Here is a 27,272-nt window from a genome sequence, read left to right as displayed (position 1 = left end):
TGATTTATTTCCTTCTGCTTACTTTGGGTTTTGTTTGTTCTTCTTTCTCTAGTTCCTTTAGGTGTAAGGTTAGATTGTTTATTTGAGATTATTCTTGTTTCTTGAGGTAGGCTTGTATAGTTATAAACTTCCCTCTTAGAACTGCTTTCGCTGCATCCAATAGGTTTTGAGTCGTCGTGTTTTCATTGTCATTTGTCTCTAGGTATTTTTTGACTTCCTCTTTGATTTCTTCAGTGATCTCTTGGTTATTTAGTAGCGTATTGTTTAGCTTCCATGTGTTTTTTTTTTTTACCTTTTTTCCTTGTAATTCATTTCTAATCTCATAGTGTTGTGGTCAGAAAAGATGCTTGATATGATTTCAATTTTCTTAAATTTACTGAGGCTTGATTTGTGACCCAAGATGTGATCTATCCTGGAGAATGTTCCATGCACACTTGAGAAGAAAGTGTAATCTGCTGTTTTTGGATGGAAGGTCTTACAAATAACAATTAAATCTATCTGGTCTATTGTGTCATTTAAAGCTTCTGTTTCCTTATTTATTTTCATTTTGGATGATCTGTCCATTGGTGTAAGTGAGGTGTTAAAGTGCCCCACTATTACTGTGTTACTGTCAACTTCCTCTTTTATAGCTGCTAGCAGTTGCCTTATGTATTGAGGTGCTCCTATGTTGGGTGCATACATATTTATAATTGTTATATCTTCTTCTTGGATTGATCCCTTGATCATTATGTAGTGTCCTTCCTTGTCTCTTGTAACATTCTTTATTTTAAAGTCTATTTTATCTGATATGAGTGTTGCTACTCCAGCTTTCTTATGATTTCCATTTGCATGGAATATCTTTTTCCATCCCCTCACTTTCAGTCTGTGTGTGTCTCTAGGTCTGAAGTGGGTCTCTTGTAGACAGCATATATATATGGTTCTTGTTTCTGTATCCATTCAGCAAGCCTGTGTCTTTTGGTTGGAGCATTTAATCCATTCACGTTTAAGGTAATTATCGATATGTATGTTCCTATCACCATTTTCTTAATTGTTTTGGGTTTGTTTTTGTAGGTCCTTTTCTTCTCTTGTGTTTCCCACTTAGAGAAGTTCCTTTAGCATTTGTTGTAGAGCTGGTTTGGTGGTGCTGAATTTTCTTAGCTTTTCCTTGTCTGTAAGGCTTTTCATTTCTCCATCGATTCTGAATGAGATCCTTGCCAGGTAGAGTAATCTTGGTTGTAGGTTCTTCCCTTTCATCACTTTAAGTATATCATGCCCTCCCTTCGGGCTTGTAGAGTTTCTGCTGAGAAATCAGCTGTTAACCTTATGGGAGTTCCCTTGTATGTTATTTGTCGTTTTTCCCTTGCTGCTTTCAATAATTTTTCTTTGTCTTGAATTTTTGCCAGTTTGATTACTATGTGTCTCGGCGTGTTTCTCCTTGGGTTTATCCTGTGTGGGACTCTCTGCGCTTCCTGGACTTGGTGGCTATTTCCTTTCCCATGTTAGGGAAGTTTTCAACTATAATCTCTTCACATATTTTCTCTGGTCCTTTCTCTCTCTCTTGTCCTTCTGGGACCCCTATAATGCGAATGTTGTTGCGTTTAAAGTTGTCCTAGAGGTCTCTTAGGCTTTCCTCATTTCTTTTCATTCTTTTTTCTTTATTCTGTTCTGCAGCAGTGAATTCCACCATTCTGTCTTCCAGGTTACTTATCCATTCTTCCGTCTCAGTTATTCTGCTATTGATTCCTTCTAGTGTTGTTTTCATTTCAGTTATTGTATTGTTCATCTCTGTTTGTTTGTTCTTTAATTCTTCTAGGTCTTTTTAAACATTTCTTGCATCTTCTCGATCTTTGCCTCCATTCTTTTTCCGAGGTCCTGGATCATCTTCACTATCATTATTCTGAATTCTTTTTCTGGAAGGTTGTCTATCTCCACTTCATTTAGTTGTTTTTCTGGGGTTTTATCTTGTTCCTTCATCTGGTAAATAGCCCTCTGCCTTTTCATCTTGTCTATCTTTCTGTGAATGTGGTTTTTGTTCCACAGGCTGCAGGATTGTGTAGTTCTTCTTGCTTCTGCTGTCTGCCCTCTGGTGGATGAGGCTATCTAGGAGGCTTGTGCACGTTTCCTGATGGGAGGGACTGGTGGTGGGTAGAGCTGACTGTTGCTCTGGTGGGCGGAGCTCAGTAAAACTTTAATCCACTTGTCTGCTGATGGGTGGGGCTGGGTTCCCTCCCTGTTGGTTGTTTGGCCTGAGGTGACCCAACACTGGAGCCTACCCAGACTCTTTGGTGGGGCTAATGGCGGACTCTGGGAGGGCTCACCTCAAGGAGTACTTCCCAGAACTTCTGCTGCCAGTGTCCTTGTCCTCAGTGTGATCCACATCCAGCCCCCACCTCTGCAGAAGACCCTCCGACACCAGCACGTAGGTCTGGTTCAGTCTCCCATGGGGTCACTGCTCCTTCCCCTGGGTCCCGATGCGCACACTACTTTGTGTGTGCCCTCCAAGAGTGGAGTCTCTGCTTCCCCCAGTTCTGTCGAGGCCCTGCAATCAAATCCCTGTGGCCTTCAAAGTCTGATTCTCTAGGAATTCTTCCTCCCGTTGCCGGACCCCCAGGTTGGGAAGCCTGACGTGGGGCTCAGAACCTTCACTCCAGTGGGTGGACTTCTGGGGTATATTGTTCTCCAGTCTGTGAGTCACCCACCCAGCAGTTATGGGATTTGATTTTACTGTGACTGTGCCCCTCCTACCATCTCATTGTGGCTTCTCCTTTGTCTTTGGATGTGGGGTATCATTTTGGTGAGTTCCAGGGTTTTCCTGTCGATGACCGTCCAGCAGCTAGTTGTGATTCTGGTGTTCTCGCAAGAGGGAGTGAGAGCATGTCCTTCTACTCTGCCATCTTGGTTCCAATCCCTGTGGTCTTAAATTTAAATTAAGACCATTCAGGAAAGACGAAAGTTTTCTCTAGCTACGTTCAACTGCCCTACATGGAGGAGGTGGAGAATTGAGAGTACGATGAAGGGGAAGGGAAAAGGGAGCACCTATAGTGATGGACCGTGAATCCAAACTGAGTAAGAAAGGAAATGAAGGGGTCAGTCGGCAGTGAAGATGTGAATTGGAGGTTTCGTTGGGACCCGTTATTTACCAGAATAAGTCATCCGCAAAGTTAGAAGATGGTTGTCAAAAAGTAGGATGTGTGATGTAGAGATCACGACTCTACAGGTCACAGTGAATAAGGTCTAGAACATGACCATGGTAGTGAGTAGCTGAGGAGGCTGTGGAATTGAAGAGTCAGGGTGTTGGATTAAATATTCAAAAGATTAGGATTTCAAACTGGTGTTTTCCTGGAACAAGGTGATTTATAAATAAATGACCTTATATTACAGGTCATTTCTTCATCATGTGACATAGTACACATTTCTTCCCATTTGCACCATGACTAAAATTTCCTTCATTGAAGAGTTCATGCTTTAGGAGAGCTTCAAGAAAACCAAACAGCCATCTCTAGGAAAAGCACTCTGACAAGGCGACAGCTGTCCAAACCACTTGATCCTGTAACACTGGAGCAATGCTGGCAGACACATGTGCAGTGCGGGTGGGGGAAGGTCTTTGAACTCTGATTTCTACTGTGATATTGAACAGGTTTTAAGTTGCTATTTAGATAGGAGTCAGAATTGGGATTTTCTGCTGCCTTTGATATGTGCTAAAAAGCTTCCCTTTACTATCCAGATTGGCAGAAACAAACTAAAGAAAATCATTTCCCATGATACCCTATTTAATAGAAATATATGGGTTCAGTTCATCCATAAACGTCTAAGTAAAGAATATTATATTAGGTCTTGGAGAAGAGGATTAAAAGGATGATGCTCCAAAAGAAACTGAGTCAACGGTTTCAGTTTTCAAGGTACTAGAAGAACATGCCACTGAAGTGAAGATCATGTGACATCATCTGGCATAAATCCCACCCCATGGATGCCCCATCCAACCAGCATACCTCCTCTTACGTGAAGACCTTCACCTCTACTCTGTCCACACGCCCCATCCGGTGCTCCACCATCTACTTGCCCCACCAACCCTCCATTCACCTGCCCCATCCAACACGTGTGATTCTCCTCTCCTCTGCTGCATTCACCTCAGCAACCTTCTCTGAAATGTCTACCTCTCCCGTTCCCCCTATACAGCACTCTCAGACTGAAGCAAGATCCACAGACCCTTTCACTCTTCCTATTTCTCCCATTCTATTGTCCTTCTTTTAATTCCTTCTCTACCTAGGCCAGATTTCCTATACTGATGCGACTCTCAACTCCCTTGACCCTTGTTCCGAGCACACCCCCACACCTGCAATGATGACAACTTCTCTCTCTGCCTCTGAATAAGGGCTGCCAGGGGCTGCTTAGGGAAATCTTACAACCGTGAAGTTATGGCTTCACATCTTGCCTGGGCCATCAGCACTCTCAACTATCTTTTGTCCACCACCAATTTCTGGTTCTGTCTTCGCAGTGGACACATCAGTGCTTTCTTTACCGTTCTTCTCAAGCATGCTATGCAACCCAACTTCCTCAACACTGCCTGCAAAGACCATGCATCCTGCATACATCTTAGGGCCATTCAGCAAGACCTTCTCCAGCCTCCATTTTCCACCCCTACAAGTAGCTGTATCTATTTTCACCTTTATTGCCTCTAGAGGAAGATGGCTCCCAACTCCCTCAACTATGCTTAATCCTGTCCTCCCTGTTTCCTCCTGGAATCTCATTCCCTCTTGGGTAGATCATCACCTTATACTTCTCCAGGAGCTATCTTAATAGACTTCCTTGTGCCTCTACCTCCTTTCAGAGAAAGAACTCATTGACTCTGGGTTTGCTCCTCTAATGACTACTTGATCTTTTTCCCCCTTTTTTTCAAATATCTTAGAAGCCTATACTCATTTGACTCGGCTTTCCCACTCACAACTCATCACCCACCTGTCTCTCACTGCGCCACCCACTGTCTCTGACTTCAGCACCTGCTATTCATCTCACCTGCTGAGATTGTTTTTGAAGTCCCTCGGCATGTGACTCAAACTCTCTGGCTTCTTTATGACTTTCCAAGACTCCCCTGCAGCTCTCCCACAACTTACATTCATGGTTCCATCCTTCACATGCCTTTAGTAGTAGTTTGAGCCATATGAAATTGCTGCAATAGAGTTCCCGAGTGGTTGAATATTGGCAGTTTCATATGATTCAACCTAATTCTTTTTACACACCTCTTTTTATCACCAATCTCTTTTTATTACATATATTTGAGTGTGTGGTTATCACCCTTATCAGACTCTTAGTGCAGCTTGAGTAAAAGAATTTTGCTTTATTTATCTTCACTTTGCCAGCACCCAACCCAATACCTATAACATTAAAGGCACTTGTTTCACACCTGCTAGATGAACACTCCGTTCAGGAGTGGTACAGGGACAGTACTTAGGCCTGACTGGCAAGGGCACCTGTAGGAATGAAGTTGTGCTAACCTGGATGCAAGATGCTGAGGAGGAGGAGAAAAAAGAGAAGAGGGGGAGCAGGGAGGAAAAATCCCAGCCTTCCTTCCGGGAGCCCTGATTTGTACCTGTGGTGTTTCGGACGAGTGCTGGTGATGCTGCTTCTGAGACACAGAGCTGTGGCTGTCTGCTCTGCCTTTGGTGATAAGCACGCTCCCACGCACAGGCTTGGCAGGTTTAATTTCGGGAGTTACCAGAGTAGATTCTGAAGTTAACTTCCCCAGGGTCTCACTGCTCAGTCGTATCTGTCCCACGGCATTTTGGCTCAAAGCAGCAGCCTCCTGGGCTACACAGAGATAGAGGGTTTATATTAAAAGTCACCTTAGGATAATAAGGAAATAATAGTGAGGATGGCAAGTTGAAATGTACTGTGATTCTTTTGAAGACTACAAAGCCATCTCCACCTGCAGCTGGCTTAGCAGGATGAGAGAAGAGGCTCTACCCACTGAGGATGGATGATGATGACGGGTGTGTGCAGAGCCTGGCCTGGAGCCCCGGGCTCTTCACTGCTCATCTTCCCAGGGGATCCCACAATCCTCTCCCCCACTTTCTCTTCCAACCCAGAGGGTAATCATTTCTGAAACTGCTGGTACACTACAGGCCTGACTGCCCTGGAAACCTACCACAATGATTACTGTGTTGTTTTACAGTCTTTTATTCTTACTACGTCTTCAAAACCCAGCATGTATTGTATACTGACAGCACATCTCAGTTTGGACTAGGCACATTTCAAGGGGCCGGTGGGTCCTGCGTGGGACAGACAGGTTTAGACTGGTCACTTCCACTTCAGTACAGCCTGCTGACTCCACAGCAAACAGCAAATGCAGGTCTGGGTTTAACCCTATCACTGAGAGGGTTTTCTCCAGAGTCGCCAGTGACCTCCGAACTGTAAACTACAGCAGCCCTCTTCTCAGGGCTCATTCTATCTGAACCTTCAGCCACCTCCGATTACATTCACTTACTGATTTAACACATTTTTACAAATCTTTACTCTGTGTCTACTATGTGCCAAGCACTAGTCTAGATGTCGGGAATACATTAGTGACGAAAACTAACACAAATCTCTGCCATCCGAAGCTCACATTCTTGGCTGGAGCAGGGTGGGGGTTGTGGAGGAGGCAGACAATAAAATAAGTAAATAAAATAAATAGTCTGTTAACTAGGGGTAAGGGCTATGAGGAAAATAAAGCAGGAAGGGTCCCCCAGACTCCAACCAGGTCTCCGGAGAGATGCAGAAGTCCTTCTGGCCCCCTCCCGCCTGTAGCTCTCCTGACTGCCCATCCTTCTGACCCTCACTCTGCCTTCTCCGCCTCCCCTGGCTTCTCCCCCTGCCCCCACCTCCTCCTAAAACATGAAGTGTTCCCTAAGCTCCCATCCTGCCCTATCCATCCCTCTCCTCTCTTCCTGGAACTTTCTGGGCTGATTTCCTCTACTCCAGCGGCTGCACCCCTCACCTTGTTGAGGAAGGTCTCCCCCAGTTATTAAGCCTTTAGCTTGACATTACTTTCTCAGGGAGCTCAAATTCATGATTTGTCATGGGATGTCAACACAACTCCAGAGACTTCTGTGAAATGCAGTTTATTTGACAGAAAAGGAAACAAAAAATCTAAGAGAACTGGAATTGTGATGCAGCCTGGGGTCCCCACTAAATGGTATCAGAATACGCCACCCCAAAATATGACTACAGGAGTTCAGGATACGCCACCTCAAAATGTGCTGCTTTGGCATATTGGTTATTTTGAGCTGTAGGCACCTGAAAAACAGTAAATGCAGGGAGTGGCTTTCCTTGACCTCCCCTTATTTGCTTAAAGACAGAACCTCCAAAAGAAACTCCACTGTCACAAGTCCCCTTCCAGAGAGCTTCATCAACTAGGGAGATGGACTCTTATCACAGGAGAGGAGACTCAAATCCATACCACACCAGAAAGACTTTATCACAAACAGCCACACCTCCCATCCATTCTTGTAAGGGTCCCTCATCTTTCCTAAAAACCATTTACCCTCCCCTAAGAGGACTACGTCCCCCTTCCCTTTCCCTATTAAAGTGGTATTTACTTCTGAATTCTAAAGCCATCCATTTTCCCCCGAGTATCTCCCACGGTACAATGAAGTATACATGTTAATAAACTTGTTTGTTTTTCTCGTTAATCTGTCTTTTATTACAGGGGGGCTCAGCCAAGAACTCAGAAGAGTAGAGAGAAAATTATTCTTTCTCCCCTAGACCACTAAAGAGCTGTTTCTCTTATCTTCCCAGCAAAGAATCTTCCATCTCTCTAAGCATCCCATGCAGAGGTATCAAGGGGAGGGGACACCCCTGAAAGCTCCAGCCAGTTTTATCATCCAGCAGGCATGGGACACTAACAGGAATGACGGCATGCTGTTCTAAGTATTTATATAAAAAAGATTCTACTCTGAGCAGGTATTCTGCTTTATATATGATAGATTTCCCCACTGAGCAGCCACCCTCCTGCCCAGAGGATCTGGGAGAGCCAGGATTCTTAATCTCTGGTAGGTAAGGCCTCACTACTATGGGGTTTAAAAACTCAATTAATTTTCCTTTCCAGTAAACTTTCTCCTCCTCCCATGTTCCCTGTCTTGGTAAATGACATTGCTCTCTTCCTGGTTTCTGTGACCAGAAATCTTGGTGTGAACATCCTGAATGCCTCCCCCTCCTTCAATTCCCTGCCATGCAGGTGGCTATCAGGTCAGCCAGCCCAGCCCCACTCATATTCAGCTTCACCTCTTTTCCATTACAAGACATCACTAGAGCTCCTTTCCTACTGCAACGTTCAGACCATTTCTCCCATAGGGTGAAAACTGCCCAACTCCTCTTTTCCTTCAAAATAAAATCGAAATTCCTAATCTTGGCATTAAGTTCAACTATGATTGGCCTTAACCTGCCTTCCCACCTTTAATTTACTGTCAGCTTCCCTGCTTTCTTGGTGTGGAATGTCCTTATCTTCATCTTTGCCTGTCAACATTCTCCTCCTCCTTCAAAGCCCACTTCCATGAAAACTTCCCCAAATCATGCTTCTTGGAACTCAACTATCCCAAAGTTGGTCTTTCACAGAAGCTGGTAGTTCTGTTACATTATTTTCCTCTGCTCTGAAGGAGCACATGTCTGCTCCCCTCCAGGGGTCACTCCCAAAGGTGTGGGCCACGTCTCTTCTGTCGCCCTGCTCCCTGCAGTGCCAAGTGCATTGGGCAGCCAGGAGAGCCACAGGTGTCTGGTGGAGAGAATTCTCTGGGCTGCTAACTGGCAGCATGTTATAAGTCAGCCTTCAATGGGGCTGTGGAGAAAAGTTCGGTGGGGGAAACTGAGAAGGTGCATTACCAGTGGGGTAAGGGCCACTTGGCCACAAAGAGTCGGGGAAATGGCTCTCACCAGACTCCTCTTCCTTCATGGACTGCTCTATGGCGGCCCTGATGCAGAGCTCACGGGCCCGGATCCCTGCGATGTTGCTGCCATCGGAGATGGCTTCCAGCACGATGGAGTCCAAGTTCAGGCAGGCTGCACTGTAGTACTTTGCTATGCTGACTGCGGTGGCTGACTTTCCTATTAAAAAAGGTCAGGAGGTTGAATTTCACAGCTCTCATTTCCTCAGTGTCCTAGACAGAAGAAGCTTCTATAACAGAGGCTACTGGAAAGTGATCTCTCCAAGGTCTCTGCCTCTAAGTCTCTCGTGTGGCCAGAGGTGGCAGCAGAAAAGAGAGGCAAGACCTGAGCCAGGAGTTAGGACTGTGGATTCTGGTCCTAATTCTACCCCTGATGAGATGTGTGCTACGGCAACCCACATCCCCCCTGGATTTTCTCCTCGGCTTAAAAAGTGATTCTATCAGATGAGCTTTAAAAATCTTGTAGCTCTTACTGTTTCTGATTCTAATGGGAAGAGACTTTTTTGGTTTAAAGAATAACTTGTGTTGATTTTTTTCTCATTCATAATACCTGCTTATTAAAAAGAAAGCAGAATATTTAGAAATAACAGCAGGGACAAAAGAAATTTGATCTTCCAGAGAGATTACAGTTAGCATATGGCTGCTAAGTATGCATATGTAACTATTTTATTCGTATTTCTTATAAAAAAAGAATGGGTTATGTGGTAGGTTGAATAATGCCTCCCCTGCTCAGATGTCCACGTCCCAATCCCTGGAACCTGTGAATATGTTACCTTATATGTTAAAGGGACTTTGCAGGTATGATTAAGAATCTTGATGTTGGAGATTGCCCTGGATTATGTGGGTGGGCCCAATGTGATAACAAGGGTCCTTATAAGAGAAGCAGGATGCTCAGAGTAAGAACAGGTGATGCGATGATGAAAGCAAAGAGAGAGACAGAGAGTGAGAGAGAGACAAGATAGACAGACAGACAGACTACAAGATGCTATGATGCTGGTTTTGAAGATGGAGGAAGGGGCCATGAGCCAAGGAATGCAGATAACATTTCTAGAAGCAAGAAAAGGCAAGGAAATGGATCCTCCTCTATAGCCTCGAGAAAGGATGCAGCCCTGTTGACCCATTTTAGACTTCTGACCTCCAGAATTCTAAGAAAGTATATTTGCATTTTTTAAAGTCACTAAATTTGTAGTTATTTGTTACAGTAGCAATAGGATATTAATACAGATAACAAATTGTAAGCATGGCATTTTTCTTCTCACTTAAAAAAAACGATATATATCATGAGCATTTTTCTATTCATTCAATACACTTCTACGGTACTTTTCTATTGTGATAGTTTACATACAAAATTTACCATTTTAACTGTTTTTAAGTGTACAGCTCAGCTGCTAAGGATATTCACATTGTTGTGCAACCATCCATCCATCTCCAGCACGTTTTCATCTTCCCAAGTGGAAACTCTCTACCCATTAAACAATAACCTCTCATTCCTCCCTTTTCTCAGCCCCTGGAAACCACCATTCTACTTCATGTCTCTATGAATATGACTACTCTAGGTACCTTAGATAAATGGAATCATATAGTAGTTGTTCTTTTATGTCTTGCTTATTTCACTTAGCATAATGTCTTCAAGGTTCATCTATGTTGTAGCATGTGTGAGGATTTCCTTCCTTTTGTGGGTGAAAAATATCCCATTATACCACATTTAGTTTATCCACTCATCCATCAATGGATACTTGGGCTGTTTCTACCTTTTCGTTATTGTGAATAATGCTGCTATGAAAATGGGTGTACAAGACACTGTTTTTAATGGCGATATAATTCACTGCATGAATGTACTATGGCTTAATTAACTAGTCCCGTATATTGAATGCTTCAAGTGTTCCCAAATTTTTAGTATGGTCAACAATGTTGCAGTGAACACTCATGCAGTTAATCTTTGTCGAGGTGATTATTTTCCTAAGGTAAGTTTTTTAGAAGTAATACTGCCAGGCCAAAGAGTCTGCACATATTCTTCCCCTCTCTTTTTTTTTTTTTTTAAATATTGACATATGTCGTGAATTTTAAATTTTATTTATTTATTTATTTATGGCTGTGTTGGGTCTTCGTTTCTGTGCGAGGGCTTTCTCTAGTTGTGGCAAGCGGGGGCCACTCTTCATCGCAGTGCGCAGGCCTCTCACTATCGTGGCCTCTCTTGTTGCGGAGCACAGGCTCCAAATGCGCAGGCTCAGTAATTGTACGCTCAGGCTCAGTAATTGTGGTTCACGGGCCCAGTTGTTCCGTGGCATGTGGGATCTTCCCAGACCAGGGCTCGAGCCCGTGTCCCCGGCATTGGCAGGCAGATTCTCAACCACTGCGCCACCAGGGAAGGCCCCCCCCCCACCTTTTAAAATAACTTAATGTCTTGGATTTTTCTTTAATATTTTAATGTTATTAAGTTATTGAAAGAATGCAAGCTCCAACAATTCAGAGATATATTAATTAATGAGGTGTCCCCGCTCTTTCTCTAAGTCCGTATCTCTGAAGTTGGCAATTTAACAATTTGGGGATAATCCTTTGGTATATAAACTTCAACCAGAAGAATCTTTTACTGCCTCAAAAATTACACATGCAGGACTTCCCTGGTGGTGCAGTGCTTAAGAATACACCTACCAGTGCAGGGGACACGGGTTCGAGCCCTGGTCCGGGAAGATCTCACATGCTGTGGAGCAACTAAGCCCATGTTCCACAACTGCTGAGCCTACGCTCTAGAGTATGCAAGCCACTACTACTGAGCCCACGTGCCACAATTACTGAAGCCCGTGCACCTAGAGCCTGCGCTCTGCAACAAGAGAAGCCACCGCAATGAAAAGCCTGCGCACCACAACAGAGAGCAGCCCCCACTAGCTGCAACTAGAGATAGCCCGCATGCAGCAACGAAGATCCAACGCAGCCAAAAATAAATAAATTTTAAAAATAAATTAAAAAAAACAAAAGGCATCACCCAGAGGTAAAAAAAAAAACAACAAAAATTACATGTGCAAACTTCACCATAAACCCCTCAGGGCTGTGCATACCTGACAAGGGCGTCCCATGGATGATGATGGCGATGCCTTTCTGGTTCTTGGCCCTGCGGCCTTCTGCAGAAATGTCAATGCCCAGGTGGCGAGCAATGGCCTTGCTCACTGGGTTGTTCTCTACTTCCCCAACCTCCTCTGGAAAGTGGCTGTCAATGCTCTGAATCTTGTCAGCTGCAAATTAAATATACATGTGCGTGTGTGCACATACATGCGGACACAGCCAGAACTCACCTGGGTTCTGAAGGGAGTGGGTACGACTTTTTCTTAGTAAACGTCCTGTTTGAAAAAGACAAACATAATCCGCTGCAGGTGTTGCCTCACTCCCCCTGTAGTGTACGGAAGTGCCCGTTTTGGCTAAGTATCTGTCCATAGCTACTACAACTGAAAATACAGATACTGTGACTCTTAATCCCACTTTGGGGAATCTCTTCTGCTGACAAATAATATTGGAAACTAGCTGAATATGCAACAGTAAGGGAAATGACTAAATTAATGATGGCATATTCATATTGTAGAATTAATACATAATAGTGCTAGAAAGATGCATTTTATGGAGAAAGGTGAAAGGCACTGAACAGCCTTCCCACTTTTGCTTAGAGAGAACAGGTACCCAAACATTAAAATGCTTGGTTACTTTGAAACATGATTTTTTCCAGGCTTTCTTCATCCTCCTCTTCATCTGGGTAGGTCTTGGACTTGACCACTGGGATATGCTGCTCTTCCAGGTTGGATGTGACAGAGATCCCTCGGCTAAGCGAGGTCCTCTTCGTGCTGGCAGAGGTTCCCTGTTCTGACAAGGGACCATCGTCCTCTTCTGCCAGGGAGCAAAGGATGGAAACGCACAGGAAGAGTGGGGAGGAGGACAAGGGAGACAGGGCAGAAAAGGGAAGAGAGACAAAGAGGAGAATCACTGAACTGGTTACCATCACCCTGGACTATCTGACCCAAATAAACAAGAACTGCAGTCAATCTGCCCAGAGTGTTTCTACATTTTAACGTTGAAAAAAATTACCAAAATTATACATTTGGTTTAGAAAATTTGGGAAATTCAAAAGAGCAAAAATGACAAAATTTAGCTACAGAAAGAAATATAGGTAGACAAAGAAATGGTGATAGAGGAACAGCAGCTTCATTTTATGATACCAGTATAGGAGAGCGACAACCTCTCAGACTTTTAATTTTTAATTTTTCAAAACTGAAGTTGGGATCATATGATACACATACCAATTTGTAGCCTGCTTTCCCCCTTAATTTATCATGAACATTTCTCCATGTCATCGTTGAGCACATCTACGACTTTATCTGCCCCGCACCCTCCTCAATGCCCCTATTCCACAGAGTTTCAGTGGGTGCATTGGGCTGTCACTGTACAAGGTGACCCAGCTCTACCCTGGAGCCAAGACACCTTCGTTTAATTTAGAATTTGAGTCAGAGGTTGTAGCTCTCCTGGGAATGGCAATAACATGACTTGTAGCCGCTGGCCTTCCCTGGATGTGGCCTGGAAGCAGGGAAGGACGTGTACTCTGTGACAGCAGAGTAAGCAGATGCTCAGAGAGGTGCTGGTGAGAAGCAGAGGGAGCGCCTCCCTGGACTTCTACTGACCCTCAGGTCCTGGCTCTAGATCAACTTTCCATGGGCCAAATGGAAAAATGAACCCACAACCAAGGCATGTAGGACAGGGATGAGAGCGATGGGCCCTTCTCAGCTCTCACTAAGTCCTCTTTACACTGCAGCCCCTCATGCCTCTCTGCCTCAGGCCACTAGGCAGTCCTGAGTTTAAATGTCTATCCCCCCACCCCTCCCTGACTTTGAGCTCTCAAAGGCAGGGGCTGAATCCATTGATCTTTCTTCCAGCACTTCAGCTCAGTGCTTGGAACATAGTGGGTGCTTGTTATGGGCTGAACTGGTTCCCATAAAGTTCATTTGCTGAAGTCTTAAGCACCACCCCCGTGCCACACTCCACCCCCTGTCCCAGTATGCCAGAATGTGACTATTTGAAGTTAGGGCCTTTCAAGAGGTAATTAAGTTAAAATGAGTGTCCTAAGCCATCCACAGTCCAATACCACTGGTGTTCTTATAGGAAGAGATTAGGACACAGACACACAGAGGGACGTCCTTGTGAACACACAGGGGGAAGACAGCCATCTACAAGCCAAGGAGGGAGGTTCAGTAGAAAACAATTCCACCAACACCTTGATCCTGGATTTCTAGCCTCCAGAATTAGGAGAAAATAAGTTTTGCTTGGTTAAGCCCCCCAGTCTGTGGTATTTACGGTGGCAGTTCTAGTGAACTAATATGCTCAATAAATACAACCAGGAGACTGGGTGGACAGGCAGCCTTCTTCTCTCATCTTCTCCTTTTAGGGCAGGTTAGTGTTCTCTGACTACCTTCTGTCTCGAGAGACAACAAGACAGGTCCAAGGGCAGGAGAAACGGACTTCATTCATTCATTCATTCACTCTTACAGAAACATTTATCAGGCACTATGGTGTATCAGGTGCTGGTCCATGCACTGGATTTACATTGGGGAATACATGATCACTGCCTTTATGGGGGCTTGTCTAGAGGGGAGACAAGTGTGAAGAAAATACATGTGATGACTATTATGCAGAAGAAGAGAGCAAGTAAGAACAGGGAGGGCAAATTTCCAGGATGAGGGCACAGGGAAGCAGAGAAGTGAGCACCCCAACAAGCTACACGATCCCATAGGTCTCCCAGGAACCTTGATGCTCAAGTGCACACAAGGGGGGGATCCTGGGTGGATGATGGATAACTCTGGGGTGCTGAGCAAGAAAGGGCAAGACTGTAAGAGCACAGTCCAGCTTTGTGATTGAGTTTTGGCCTTGAGGACCATCGAGGGTCTTTCCTCATGTGAACTCCCACCCCTACCTCTCATAGGGCACCAATATCTACCGTGCATCATGGATTACCTTGCATCACCTAGGCACAGATGTGGAGGCTGTGGAGTGGAGTGGTTATTGCCGTGGACTCCAGAGTCAGAGAGACCTGGGCTTGAGTCCTGATTCTGCCACTTAAATCTGTGGACCTGGCCTCTCAGTGCTTCCTCTCTCATCTGTACGTGTGAAGCCCTCAGCACAGGGCTTGGTATCTAGCAAGTGTCCTTCTATATCTGAATTAGCTGTTTTTAAGTCTTAACTCCCCACCAGACTCTAGTGAGAGCAGAATGTGTCCCCATCTCCGTCCGCATCCCTACAATGGGGACAACAGGACCATTTTGCAAGGGTTAGAAATGAAATCCATAAGGTGCTCAGTAACTGGTTCGTCTCCCAGCGGAGATAATTCAAAGAAGCCAGGGCAGTGGCTGCAGCCGCGGGCTCCAGAACTGTTGAGTTCTCACCGTTCTCCTGCGCCAGACTCTCCAGATATTTCACCTTCATCTGCTCCTCTTTTGACCGCTTCATCTCCTTAAAGTATTCATACACCTCGGGGGGCAGCTTTTCCCCCGGAAGGCGGGGAGGCAGCAGCAGGGAGTTGTAGGAGTCGTAGCCCTTCAGCGTTCGCAAGATCTGCTCAAGGAGAATGGGAACGGCTGTTGGCCCCACTGGAAGTTTCCTCCCCGCAGTCCCAGGTGGGTCTGCCATCCATCTCATAAAAACCCTGCCCCTGACCAAGGCTGGGGTGTATACAAATACTTTCTGGATCTCAAAGGGTAGGGTCCTTTGCAGAGGTCTAAAGTGTAAGGCTGGGCCCTGGATCTGTGGGGATATAGAATTTTTATTTTGCCCCATTTGTGCCTGGGCATTTCCCATGTGGAAAAGAATTTTCTCCTTGTTTTATAAATAACATATACTGGGTTCTTTTGTTGTTGTTGTTGTTGTTTTCCATTGACAAAAGTACAGAACTCAATTATCCACTTTGAGTGACATGTTATTGAAAAATATTGTGGTTAGCAATATTGTCTTGGTAAGGTGGTTGTCTCATAAATAGAGGATCCAGAGAAAAACAGGCAAAATGGCTGTTTAGGTATGTGTATGTGTGTGTGTATATATATTTGAGAGAGAGACAGACAGAGAGGGATGTATATTAGGCTTGTCAGATGAAGTACAAGATGCCTAGTTAAATTTAAATTTCAGATAAAAAAATGAATAATTTTTAAAGTATAAATGTGTCCCATATTGTTTATCTGGAATTCAAATTTAATTGTGGCAACCTGTTTTTCTTTCTGCTAAATCCAGCAACACTAGTGTGTATATATATTTATAAAAGACAGTAAAATCAACTCCTAGAAAGCAATTACTTCCTATGCAACCTAATTTACTGGTGTGAAACAACCCAATCCAAAAATGGGCAGAAGACCTAAATAGACATTTCTCCAAAGAAGATATACAGACTGCCAACAAACACATGAAAGAATGCTCAACATCATTAATCATTAGAGAAATGCAAATCAAAACTACAATGAGATATCATCTCACACCAGTCAGAATGGCCATCATCAAAAAATCTAGAAACAATAAATGCTGGAGAGGGTGTGGAGAAAAGGGAACACTCTTGCACTGCTGGTGGGAATGTGAATTGGTACAGCCACTATGGAGAACAGTATGGAGGTTCCTTAAAAAATTACAAATAGAACTACCATATGACCCAGCAATCCCACTACTGGGCATATACCCTGAGAAAACCATAATTCAAAAAGAGTCATGTACCACAATGTTCACTGCAGCTCTATTTACAATAGCCCAGAGATGGAAACAACCTAAGTGTCCATCATCGGATGAATGGATAAAGAAGATGTGGCATATATATACAATGGAATATTACTCAGCCATAAGAAGAAACGAAATTGAGCTATTTGTAATGAGGCGGATGGACCTAAAGTCTGTCATACAGAGTGAAGTAAGTCAGAAGGAGAAAGACAAATACCGTATGCTAACACATATATAAGGAATTTAAGAAAAAAATGTCATGAAGAACCTAGGGGTAACACAGGAATAAAGACACAGACCTACTAGAGAATGGACTTGAGGATATGGGGAGGGGGAAGGGTAAGCTGTGACAAAGTGAGAGAGAGGCATATACAATAACAAACGTAAGATAGCTAGCTAGTGGTAAGCAGCCGCATAGCACAGGGAGATCAGATCGGTGCTTTGTGACCGCCTGGAGGGGTGGGATAGGGAGGGTGGGTGGGAGGGAGATGCAAGAGGGAAGGGATATGGGAACAGATGTATATGTATAACTGATTCACTTTGTTATAAAGCAGAAACTAACACACCATTGTGAAGCAATTATACTCCAATAAAGTTGTAAAAAAAAAATCAGTTAGGTAACCCTTCTCCAAGATCACCAATTTTAGTTGTTTGAAAACCAATATTAATGAGCTTACTCTAAAATTTATATGGAAGAACAAAGGGCTAAGAATAGTTGAAACGCTAATGAAGAAAAATAGAGAGGACTGTCCTACCAGATATCAGGAATTATTAAGTTGGAGCAATAGACAGGGTGGTATTGATGCTGAACAGAGAAATTGACCAATGAAATGGAGGTGAGAGCTTAGAATAGACCCACGTGTATATGGAGCTTTGACACAGGACAGAGGTGGCATGGCAGATCAGTGGGGAAAGGAAGGACTATTCCAAAGGCTGGCTGATGTAGAGACACAAAGGCCTGGCCAACTTGCTTCAACTGAGGCAACTGTAAACAGCCAGCCCAGCTGCAGAGTGTCCTGTGGGATCAGCTGAAGTCTCTGTGCAATGTCATCACAGTTTACCTTCTCTGTCTGCCTAGGTCTAACGTTCCTTATCCTTTACAGGTGTCGTCCCTGAGAGTACTCTCTGATAAACCTTCTACATGCAAATCTCAGAGTCTTGGATTCTTTCCACTGACCCTGACCCACAGCAGAGGATGCTGTGCCAACACAAGCCATTGAACATCTAATAAATACCTAATGAAAAGACTCGAATCCAGAGGGACAGAATCCAAACCGGGCAGAGCACAAACACTGGATGTAAAGAAGAAGATTCAAAGGCCAAGTTGGTGGAGAGTCCAGAGGAAGCAGACCATCTTAGCTAAGCCATTCCCAAATTCCTGACCCAGAGCAAACATGAGATGACAAATGTTTATTGTTTTATGTTACTAAGCTTGGGAGTAATTTATTTTGCAGCAATAAATGGCTAATATAACATCAGACTTCACGAACAGCAAGACCTTATGAGAAAACAATGGAGCAATGCATTTAAGATATACGAGTGCAGAAAATGTGAGCCAAGGATACTATATCCAATCAAACCGATCTTCAAGAACAAAAGCCAAGGAAAAACAGTTACGAACACATGAATACTCAGGAAATATTGTTCCCATGGTCTCTTCCTGAGGAATCCACTAGAGAATGATCTTCTGACAACCCAGTAGCGAATGGAGAAGCTTCATCACAAGGACGGGTGTTGAGCATTAAATATGTTCAAGCGTAGAACTAAGACTAAATGATGGAAATTACGTTCTGACATCTTAATACTGTTAAGCTCTGACACTATAGATTTAATACAAGAAGCAAAACATGGAGCAAGTGTACATGAGATGATTACCCAGTAGGCATTAACTGGAAGTAAAGAAATATCATTTTAAATTAGAGGGTGGTGAGGAGAGGTAAAAAATTTTTAGCTAATTTCATTATTGCTCATAGTAGGGAACTAAGAGGCAGTTTCTAAAAAGTAGGGTACTAAGGGTATTAGATAAAGGCACAGCTTATACAGATCAGCCTCAAGGTAGGACAGCAGGGTAGAGATAGTAAAAATGGACCTGGATAGATCAATGGAAAAGAACAGAGATTCCAGAAATAGACCCAAATAAACATAGTCAACTGATCTTTCCTAAAGGAACAAATGCAATACAATGGAGCAAAGAGTTTTTTTCAACAAATGATGCTGGAATTGGACATCCACCAGCAAAAAAATAAATCTGAGTGGATCTTATCTTCATAAAAATTAACTCAAATGAATTGTAGACCTAAATAAAAAACATAAAACTATAAAATTTCTAGAAGATAGCATAACAGAAAATTTAGATGACCTAGAGTATGGTGATGACTTTTTAGACACAACTCCAAAGGCACAGTCTATGAAAAAAATAATTGATAAGCTGGACTTCATTAAAATGAAAAAGTTCTGCTCTGCAAAAGATAATGTCAAGAGAATGAAAAGACAAGCCACAGACTGGGAGAAAATATTTGAAAAAGACACATCTGATAAAGGACTATTATTCAAAATATGTAAAGAACTCTTAGAGCTCAACAATAAGGAAACAAATAACTCGATTAAAAATTGGGCCAAAGACCGTAACAGATACCTCACCAAAGAAAATATACAGATGGCAAATAGGCGTATGAATGGATATTCCACATTATATATGCCTTCAGGGAAATGCAAATTAAAACAACAATGAGATACCACTACACACCTATTAGAACAGCCAAAATCCAAAACCCTGACAATATCAAAAGCTAGTGAGGATAAGGAGCAACAGGAACTCTCATTTACTGCTAGTAGGAATGCAAAATGTTACAACCATTTTGGAAGACAGTTTGACAGTTTCTTACAAAACTAAACATACTCTTACCACAGAATCCAGCAATCATACTCCTTGGCATTTACCTAAAGAGATGAAAACTTATGTTCACACAAAAACCTGCACACAGATGTTTATAGCAGCTTTATTCATAATTGCCAAAACTTGGAAACAACCAAGATGTCTTTCAGTAGGTGAATGGATAAATAAACTGTAGTATTTCCAGACAATGGAATATCATTCAGCACTAAAAAGAAATGAGCTATCAAGCCATGAAAAGACATGGAGGAACCTTGAACACATATTACTAAGTGAAAGAAGCCAATCTGAACATCTACATACTCTATGATTCCAACTATATGGCATTCTGGAAAAGGCAAAACTACAGAGACAGTAAAAAAGATTAATGGTTGCCAGGGGTTGGGAGGAGGGAGGGATGAATATGTGGAGCACAGAGGATATTTAGGGCAATGAAAGTACTTTGTATGACAATATAATGATTGATACATGTTGTTATACATTTGTCTAAACCCACAGAATGCACCAAGAGTGAACTGTAATGTAAACTATGGACTTTGGGTGATTATGATGTCACATAGGTTCATCAATTGTAAGAAATATTCCATTCTAGTGAGGGATGTTGATAATGGGGGAGGCTATGCATGTGTGGGGGCAGGGGTTATATGAAAAATTTCTGCATCTTCCCCTCAATTTTGCTGTGAATCTAAAACTGCTCTAAAGAATAAAGTTTAAAAAAATGGACAAGGAGGAGCAATTGTAAAATACACAAGCCAGAACAAACAGGAAAAAAAGAGACAGATTTAAGCCCTAACATGATTACATTAAATGTAAATGGTCTAAATACACCAATTCAAGACAAAGACTGCCAGAGTGTATTAAAAAGATGACCCAAATATATGCTGTCTACAAGAAACTCATTTCAAATATAATGACTATGGCATACATTCTTTACTGTTTGAATTTTAACATGAACATATTAGTTTTTAAATTAGTTGTTTCAAATGTATAATGAGACCACAAAGAAGAACAAATTCTGCTTAGGGCAAGGGAAGTAGGTCAGGAAAGACTGCAAAGTGATCTTTAAATTGACAGGGAAGGGTTCATAGGAAGAAGGAGCAAAGGTGAGGAGGAAGTTGTCCAGGCAGAGAGAAGAGTACCTGGCAGGGCCCAGCATGTGTAGGAAAATGGAGTTTGGTTTTGGTCTCTGCTCACCTTCTCTTCTACAAGATATTGCTGGTCAAATTCTAAGGAGTAAAACTCAATGGGGAAGTTGCAGGGATTCTTCACCACCACCTCGGCCTCATCTCCAGGTGCATAAGGCAGCAGTGGCCCCAGCTCCAGAACTGAGGGACTAAATTCCAAGCATGGCTCTAGACCTTGCCCCTGTGCCAGTAGAGTAAGCTTTTGAGCACTCTGGGCAATCTGGAACACCAAGGTTTGGCTGTAGAATTTCTGGAAAACATAAAAACAAAACAAGCAACTAAATTTTTTTCTGTTATGTGACATGTAAAACTGATAACCACTGGGGGACAAAATTGATCCTGTTTAGATTAAGAGAGAAAACTTTTCTTATAAAATTTCATGAGAGCAATTTATATTAGAATGTTAATACTCGGTATCTAGCATGCCAGGCACTGTACCAAGTGCTTCATCACAGTCCTGTGAATGCTGTTCTCATAGCCCTCAGATCTTCCAATGTGCTCAGATGTCCCACTGCCACTATCTGCACCTCTGGGTCTGTACCTCTGGGCTCTCATTTCATGGGCCCTGCTGCCCATGGGTAGGGCAGGGCAAGGCAAAAGTGTCAGAGAAGTAACACCTTCTGGGGACAATTCTTAACCAATGACTCTCAGGAGTTACTGTATAAAGACTCCTGAGAGGGATAATTCTGAAATGTGCATTTTGTATATTTTCTCCAAGTTTCCAGTAGGATTAAGATCCAGTGTCCAGGACTTCCCTGGTGGCACAGTGGTTAAGAATCTGCCTGCCAATGCAGGGGACATGGGTTTGAGCCCTGGTCTGGGAAGATCCCACATGCCGTGGAGCAACTAAGCCCATGTGCCACAACTACTGAGCCTGCGCTCTAGAGCCCGCAAGCCACAACCATTGAGCCCACATGCCACAACTACTGAAGCCCATGCAACTAAAGCCTATGTTCCTCAACAAGAGAAGCCACCACAACGAGAAGCCTGTGCACCGCAACAAAGAGTAGCCCCCGCTAGCCACAACTAGAGAAAGTCCGCATGCAGCAACGAAGACCCAACGCAGCCAAAAATAAATAAATCAATAAATCAATCCAGTGTCCGAGGTAGCTGGGTCATTCACACACCCTATTAGCTGCCTTCCTTTTCCTTATCACCTTCTACTTCTCTTTTAGTATTCCCTACACTTCCTAAAGAATCTGCTTGCACTCAAATTCTTGACTCCAGGTCTGTTTCTTGGAGAATCTGAATGATCATATTTCCATTATTTAAAGATACAGTTAAGCAGCTAGTCAGAGATGATCAGCTAGCACAATCAGTTCATCTGATACAATTAGAATCCAAATACAAGTTGATAATGATATCAATTATCCTAATCTGGTTTCAGTTAGGAACCTATTAAAATGCATATTCACAGGCCCATTCCTAGAGATCCTGACTTGGTAGGGGCAGGGTAAGGCTGGGGATTCTGTAGTTTTAACCAGGTGCCCAGGTTGTTCTGAAACTGTTGGGCTCATGGCTTGGGTCTGGAAAGCATGATTGGCTGAGTGATTTGGAGAGCTCTTAACTACCTTAGCTCAGAGGGAAGGAAAATCAGATGGAAAGAATGTGTAAGGACATAGATACAAGTTCAGAAAAATACCTGTTGTTGGAGATAGTAAGAGAACAAATTATTGGCTAAGAAGGTTTTCTATATAGTTATGGGTTTAGCACCTTATGTGATCCGAACTTCTATATTTTAACTGCTTTTTAGGGAAATATTTCTTACTTTTTTTTTTTTTTTTTGGCTGCATCGGGTCTTTGTTGCTGCATGTGGGCCTTCTCTAGTAGCGATGAGCAGGGGCTACTCTTCATTGTGGTGCATGGGCTTCTCAATGCGGTGGCTTCTCTTGCTGCGGAGCACTGGCTCTAGGTGCATGGGCTCAGTAGTTGTGGCTCACGGGTTCTAGAGCGCAGGCTCGGTAGTTGTGGTGCATGGGCTTAGTTTCTCCATGGCATGTGGGATCTTCCCAGACCAGGGATTGAACCCATGTCCCCTGCACTGGCAGGTGGATTCTTAACCACTACACCACCAGGGAAGTCCCAGGGAAATATTTCTAAAACATTTCATTCATCTCCTTGTTTTCTAACACAAAGTATTCTGAACACATGTTATAATGTCTAGGAGTTGTTAATGTGGACATCAGTGTTTCTCTGTGCTGCTGATGCTGGTGAAGATATAGGTGTGGACTGTATGGGTTGCAAGGTTAACCAGTTCCTTGTATACAGCCAATAAATTTATCTCCCAAACTCTAATTTGAAAAGATACATGCACCTCAATGTTCATAGCAGTACTGTTTACAACAGCCAAGACATGGAAGCAACCTAAATGTCCATCAACAGAAGAATGGATAAATAAGGTGTGGTATATATGTACAATGGAGTAAAAAAGAATGGAATAATACCATTTGCAGCAACATAGATGGACCTAGAGATTATCATACTAAGTGAAGTAAGCCAGACAGAGAAAGACAAATATCATATGATATCGCTTATATGTGGAATCTAAAAAAGTGATACAAGTGAACTTATTTACAAAACAGAAATAAACTCAGGCATAGAAAACAAACTTATGGTTACCAAAGGGGATAGTGGGGCGGTGGGGGGGAGAGATAAATTAGGAGTTTGGGATTAATATATACACACTACTATATATAAAATAGGTAAACAACAAGGACCTACTGTATAGCATAGGGAACTATACTCAATATTTTGTAATAACCTACAATGGAAAAGAGTCTGAAAAAATATTCATTGTAAATTAACTATGCTTCAGTAAAAAATGATACTTAAAAAAATTCCTATCCCATTTGGTGAAAACATTTTATTAATTTTGACCAATGCTAACTCAACATTTATGGAACTGCCCAAACAAATCTTTTTTTTTTTTTTTTACTGTATTTACTGATATTTTTTTCAGTAAAACATCCAAAATCTTGAGTAAACCTGCTGGCAGTCTTAAGACTCTCTAAGAATGACAAACACATTAGTTTTCTTTTCTTTTAAAAGGGTTGGGGAGATTTTGATAATGATAGAAACAGGGACTCTATTTTAGAATCAGATAAGAAGTCATTCTCTTTTCTTTCTTCTCATTGTAGATAATGAAGCATTTCCTCAAAGCTGTTACCAGGAAAATGGGAGTTAACCATGGGTATTTTATAAAACTCACATCGATTTCTTCTTTTAAAAGAATAAAGAAAAACATCTCCCAAATGCCTTAGGCGTTCAGCAAAAGTCTCTACAGTGTAACCTCTTGAGATCCTCTCTGGTTCTAGGATTTTTATTATTTTTTTACTGTATTCTTTGTCAGGAGTAGCTTTGTGCTCATGGTGTTTGCAAAAGAAACACTTGTGAGGCCCAGGGAGTATGTCTACCAGGAAGTACTTATTATTATCACAACTACTGATGATAATAGTAAATAGATATTGAGACACTACATATAGAGCAGTATGCTATGCATTTTATTCACATTAATTCATTTAATCTTCAAAATGACCCTTAGGAGGTAGCTAATGCAGGTTGATAATGTCTTACCTGAAACCCTAGGGGCCAGATGCTTTCAAATTCAGAGTTTTAAAAAGGTAGACACAGAGCATATACCCTATGTTACATAGTATCCTTAGCAGTGTCCCCTGTAATCAAACACATTAATATTTCTGCAGTTGCAGTGTTTGAGTCTGCAAACCAAGGGGGATAAATAAAGGTTAAGTAGTCTCATGTCAGTTCAGATTAGGTTTTTCTGCCAAATGAGTTTGGGTCTGAAACTTAAAAAAATTTTCCCCCCAGTTTTTAGAACTTATTGGATTTTGGAATTGCAATAAGGGATTTTGGACATGTGATATTATTATTTTTCATTTTATCTATGAGCAAACTGAGGTTTAGTGAGGCTGAATAATTTGCCCAAAGCCAGGCAGCCTTTAAGTGCAGAGGCAGAAGGCCACTAAGCCAGGTCTGTTGGTAAAAGTCAAAGTGTTCGATACATCTGCCGATTCCAGAGCTGGTGCTCCTAACCACCAGGACACAGCTCCTGCATGAACCAGAGCACTGAATGTCATAATCAGAATAGTGAGGGACAGGTCACTCAAAGTTTCCCTGGAGACCCAATCAAGCATGGACTTCGAGTACAGCTCAAAGAGATCCAGAGAGTCTGAATGAGACTACATTTCTTTAAAGCTCACCTCTTCTTTGGGCATGAATTTCACTTGCACGTTGGACCTCTCACCAGGATCCAAGACCCCAGAAGTGGGCTGAATCTCAAAGATCCGTGTCTTTGGCTTTAATTCAGCACAGAGTTTCCGTCTTAAGTACTTTGGCATGTGTTTCTCCAGCTGGTAAATAAATAGTAGACAATTAGACCATTTTCTTTGGAAAATGCCTCCACCCTTCACCCACTCAATCTATGTTTACTGATTACTTCCCAGGTGTCAGGGGATGTGTGGATACCCAGGGCACAAAGATAAATACGACATTCGTGAGATAGCATGGCCTGACAGTCCTTGAGTGCTGGGCTGAGGGCCTACATTTTATTCAGGGGGCAACAGTTGTCACTGAAAGTCTTTGAGCAGAAGGGTGAAATGAAGAGAGTGAAGGATTAGAATTATAAATCTGACTTAAATGGAGATGGAAAAAAGGGGACAATGGGCCACAATTCATTTACCTTGCTAACTTGCTTATGGGTGTGGATAAACCATTCACAAGGGACTTGGAGGTGATTGGAAAGCTGAATAGTTTCCACGAGGCACTGTCCACACTGAATTGTGGCAAACTCCACTTTTCCACAAGACAGTGTCATACTGGGAATGGTCACCTTGGCTTGGAGACAGATGTGAACTGTTGGCCCTCCAACCACCTAGAGTGGGCATAAAATTGTTGTTACCATGTAGCACGGGTTTGGAGGAAGAATCACGGCTCTGAAATAGTAACTGGATCATCACAGGGGTGATCAGCAAGCAGAGCTGGAAGCTGGGGAGGATCAGCTGGGCCTAGTGATGTATCTTACCTTGATGGGCAGAAGGACCTTTTTGTTTCCAACAGAAAGACTGGCCCCTTGTGCATCAAATCTCACTTCAAATGTTTCCGTTTCACAGTAAGGCAGATTCTTCACACGATCTAGCTCAATACTGAAGCCTGGACCAAGACAAACAAAATTTCTTTGTGGAAAAGAAAAGTAGCAATCAAGAGCTGCTCTAGATACAGCCCATCGGAGGCAGGATGACCACTCAAAGTGTCAATTAACGGCCCAACAATCCTTTCAGCTGATCCCAGAAGCAGCATTCCAGGACAGTACAGATGGGCATCGTGTTAGAAATGACAGAGCGCAACAGGAAGGGTCTCCAGCCTGGTTACCTGTGTTGTGAAGGACACGCTTTTCTGCATGGAAGGACACTGGGAAATGACTGGTATTGGTGATCTTGATGATGTGGGTTCGGACGTCACCAAGGATGATGTAGCCAAAGTCTAGGATATATTCTGGCAGCTGGACTCTGAAACAGTTAACAAGGTCTTCTTACCACTCACATTTCCAAAAGTGCGAGAGTGTGAGGCTCTCTTCCACCTCCTCTGCACAATTCTATTCTCTGGAGTAGAGAACCACCACTCTCCAGAATGGAGACTAGGAACAAGACACTTCCCCCAGAAGACCACATTGCTGCTTTAGCCATCATCTCTAAACACATTCAGTGCTGGTCCTTAAGGACCTGAAACCGGCCCATCTATTAGACAAGGTGGGAGGTTTCTGACTAAGAGGCAGAGACCTGCCTGGTTGGCTGGCTGCTAGAGAATGGCAGACATGTAAGGCGAGTGGATTTCATCCCTACATAGTTGATCATTAATTCAGGGAGCACTCTGGTGGAGGGCACCGCTGGCTCTGCTACACTCTGAAACAAACACGACATGGAAGGGTGCTCACTTGATCGGTTTGCGGTGACTCCGATGGCAGAAGTTGTCCATGGAACCAAGGTCAATTGATTTCTGATGTTCTGTGGCATAGTCTTGGACTACAAGCCGTTCTACTTCCATCTGGAGTTGAGCATTTAACTGGAGCAAGAGAGAAGAGCAAGTAAGCAAATTCTTTGAGAACATGCATTCTCAACGGGGGCAATACCACCCCTAAGGGGGTGAAAGTTGCTTCATGGAGGGGAGAGTGAGAAAATCTTAGATATTACAATGGCTTGTGGCCCTCCAAAGGGCCACAGTAAATAAACAGATATACAGTATATCTGTGGTGTTAAAATTTTTGTTGGGGTTTAAGGTGGTTAAATAAACTGTACATCTGTGCCATGGAGTATTACTGAGCAATGGAGTAAGGAATGAACTATTTATTTATTTTATTTATTTATTTATTTTTTTTTTGCGGTATGCGGGCCTCTCACTGTTGTGGCCTCCCCCGTTGCGGAGCACAGGCTCCGGACGCGCAGGCTCAGCGGCCATGGCTCACGGGCCCAGCCGCTCCGCGGCATATGGGATCCTCCCAGACCGGGGCACGAACCCGTATCCCCTGCATCGGCAGGCGGACTCTCAACCACTTGCGCCACCAGG

The 27,272-nt window shown here is 43.0% G+C and overlaps 1 protein-coding gene across 1 annotated transcript in view; it reads right to left on the bottom strand.

Moving 5' to 3' along the window:
* Nucleotides 1–27,272, bottom strand: part of HYDIN (HYDIN axonemal central pair apparatus protein) — a 445,256-nt gene that overhangs the window by 97,301 nt on the left and 320,683 nt on the right. The window contains exons 32-42 of the mRNA XM_060083501.1: nucleotides 26,644–26,771; nucleotides 26,082–26,218; nucleotides 25,735–25,862; nucleotides 25,393–25,584; nucleotides 24,914–25,063; nucleotides 20,707–20,946; nucleotides 15,311–15,479; nucleotides 12,588–12,767; nucleotides 11,951–12,124; nucleotides 8,884–9,054; nucleotides 5,567–5,784 (exon numbers count right to left, since the gene is read on the bottom strand). Coding sequence (XP_059939484.1) covers nucleotides 5,567–5,784; nucleotides 8,884–9,054; nucleotides 11,951–12,124; nucleotides 12,588–12,767; nucleotides 15,311–15,479; nucleotides 20,707–20,946; nucleotides 24,914–25,063; nucleotides 25,393–25,584; nucleotides 25,735–25,862; nucleotides 26,082–26,218; nucleotides 26,644–26,771 — 1,887 coding nt within the window. The remainder of the gene's footprint in view (nucleotides 1–5,566; nucleotides 5,785–8,883; nucleotides 9,055–11,950; nucleotides 12,125–12,587; nucleotides 12,768–15,310; nucleotides 15,480–20,706; nucleotides 20,947–24,913; nucleotides 25,064–25,392; nucleotides 25,585–25,734; nucleotides 25,863–26,081; nucleotides 26,219–26,643; nucleotides 26,772–27,272) is intronic.

The sequence above is a fragment of the Mesoplodon densirostris genome, chromosome 19 (assembly GCF_025265405.1).
Source record: "Mesoplodon densirostris isolate mMesDen1 chromosome 19, mMesDen1 primary haplotype, whole genome shotgun sequence".
NCBI classification, from domain to species: Eukaryota; Metazoa; Chordata; class Mammalia; order Artiodactyla; family Ziphiidae; genus Mesoplodon; species Mesoplodon densirostris.
The sequence above is the reverse complement of the archived record's forward strand: the minus strand, read 5'-3'. Positions and strand labels throughout refer to the sequence as shown.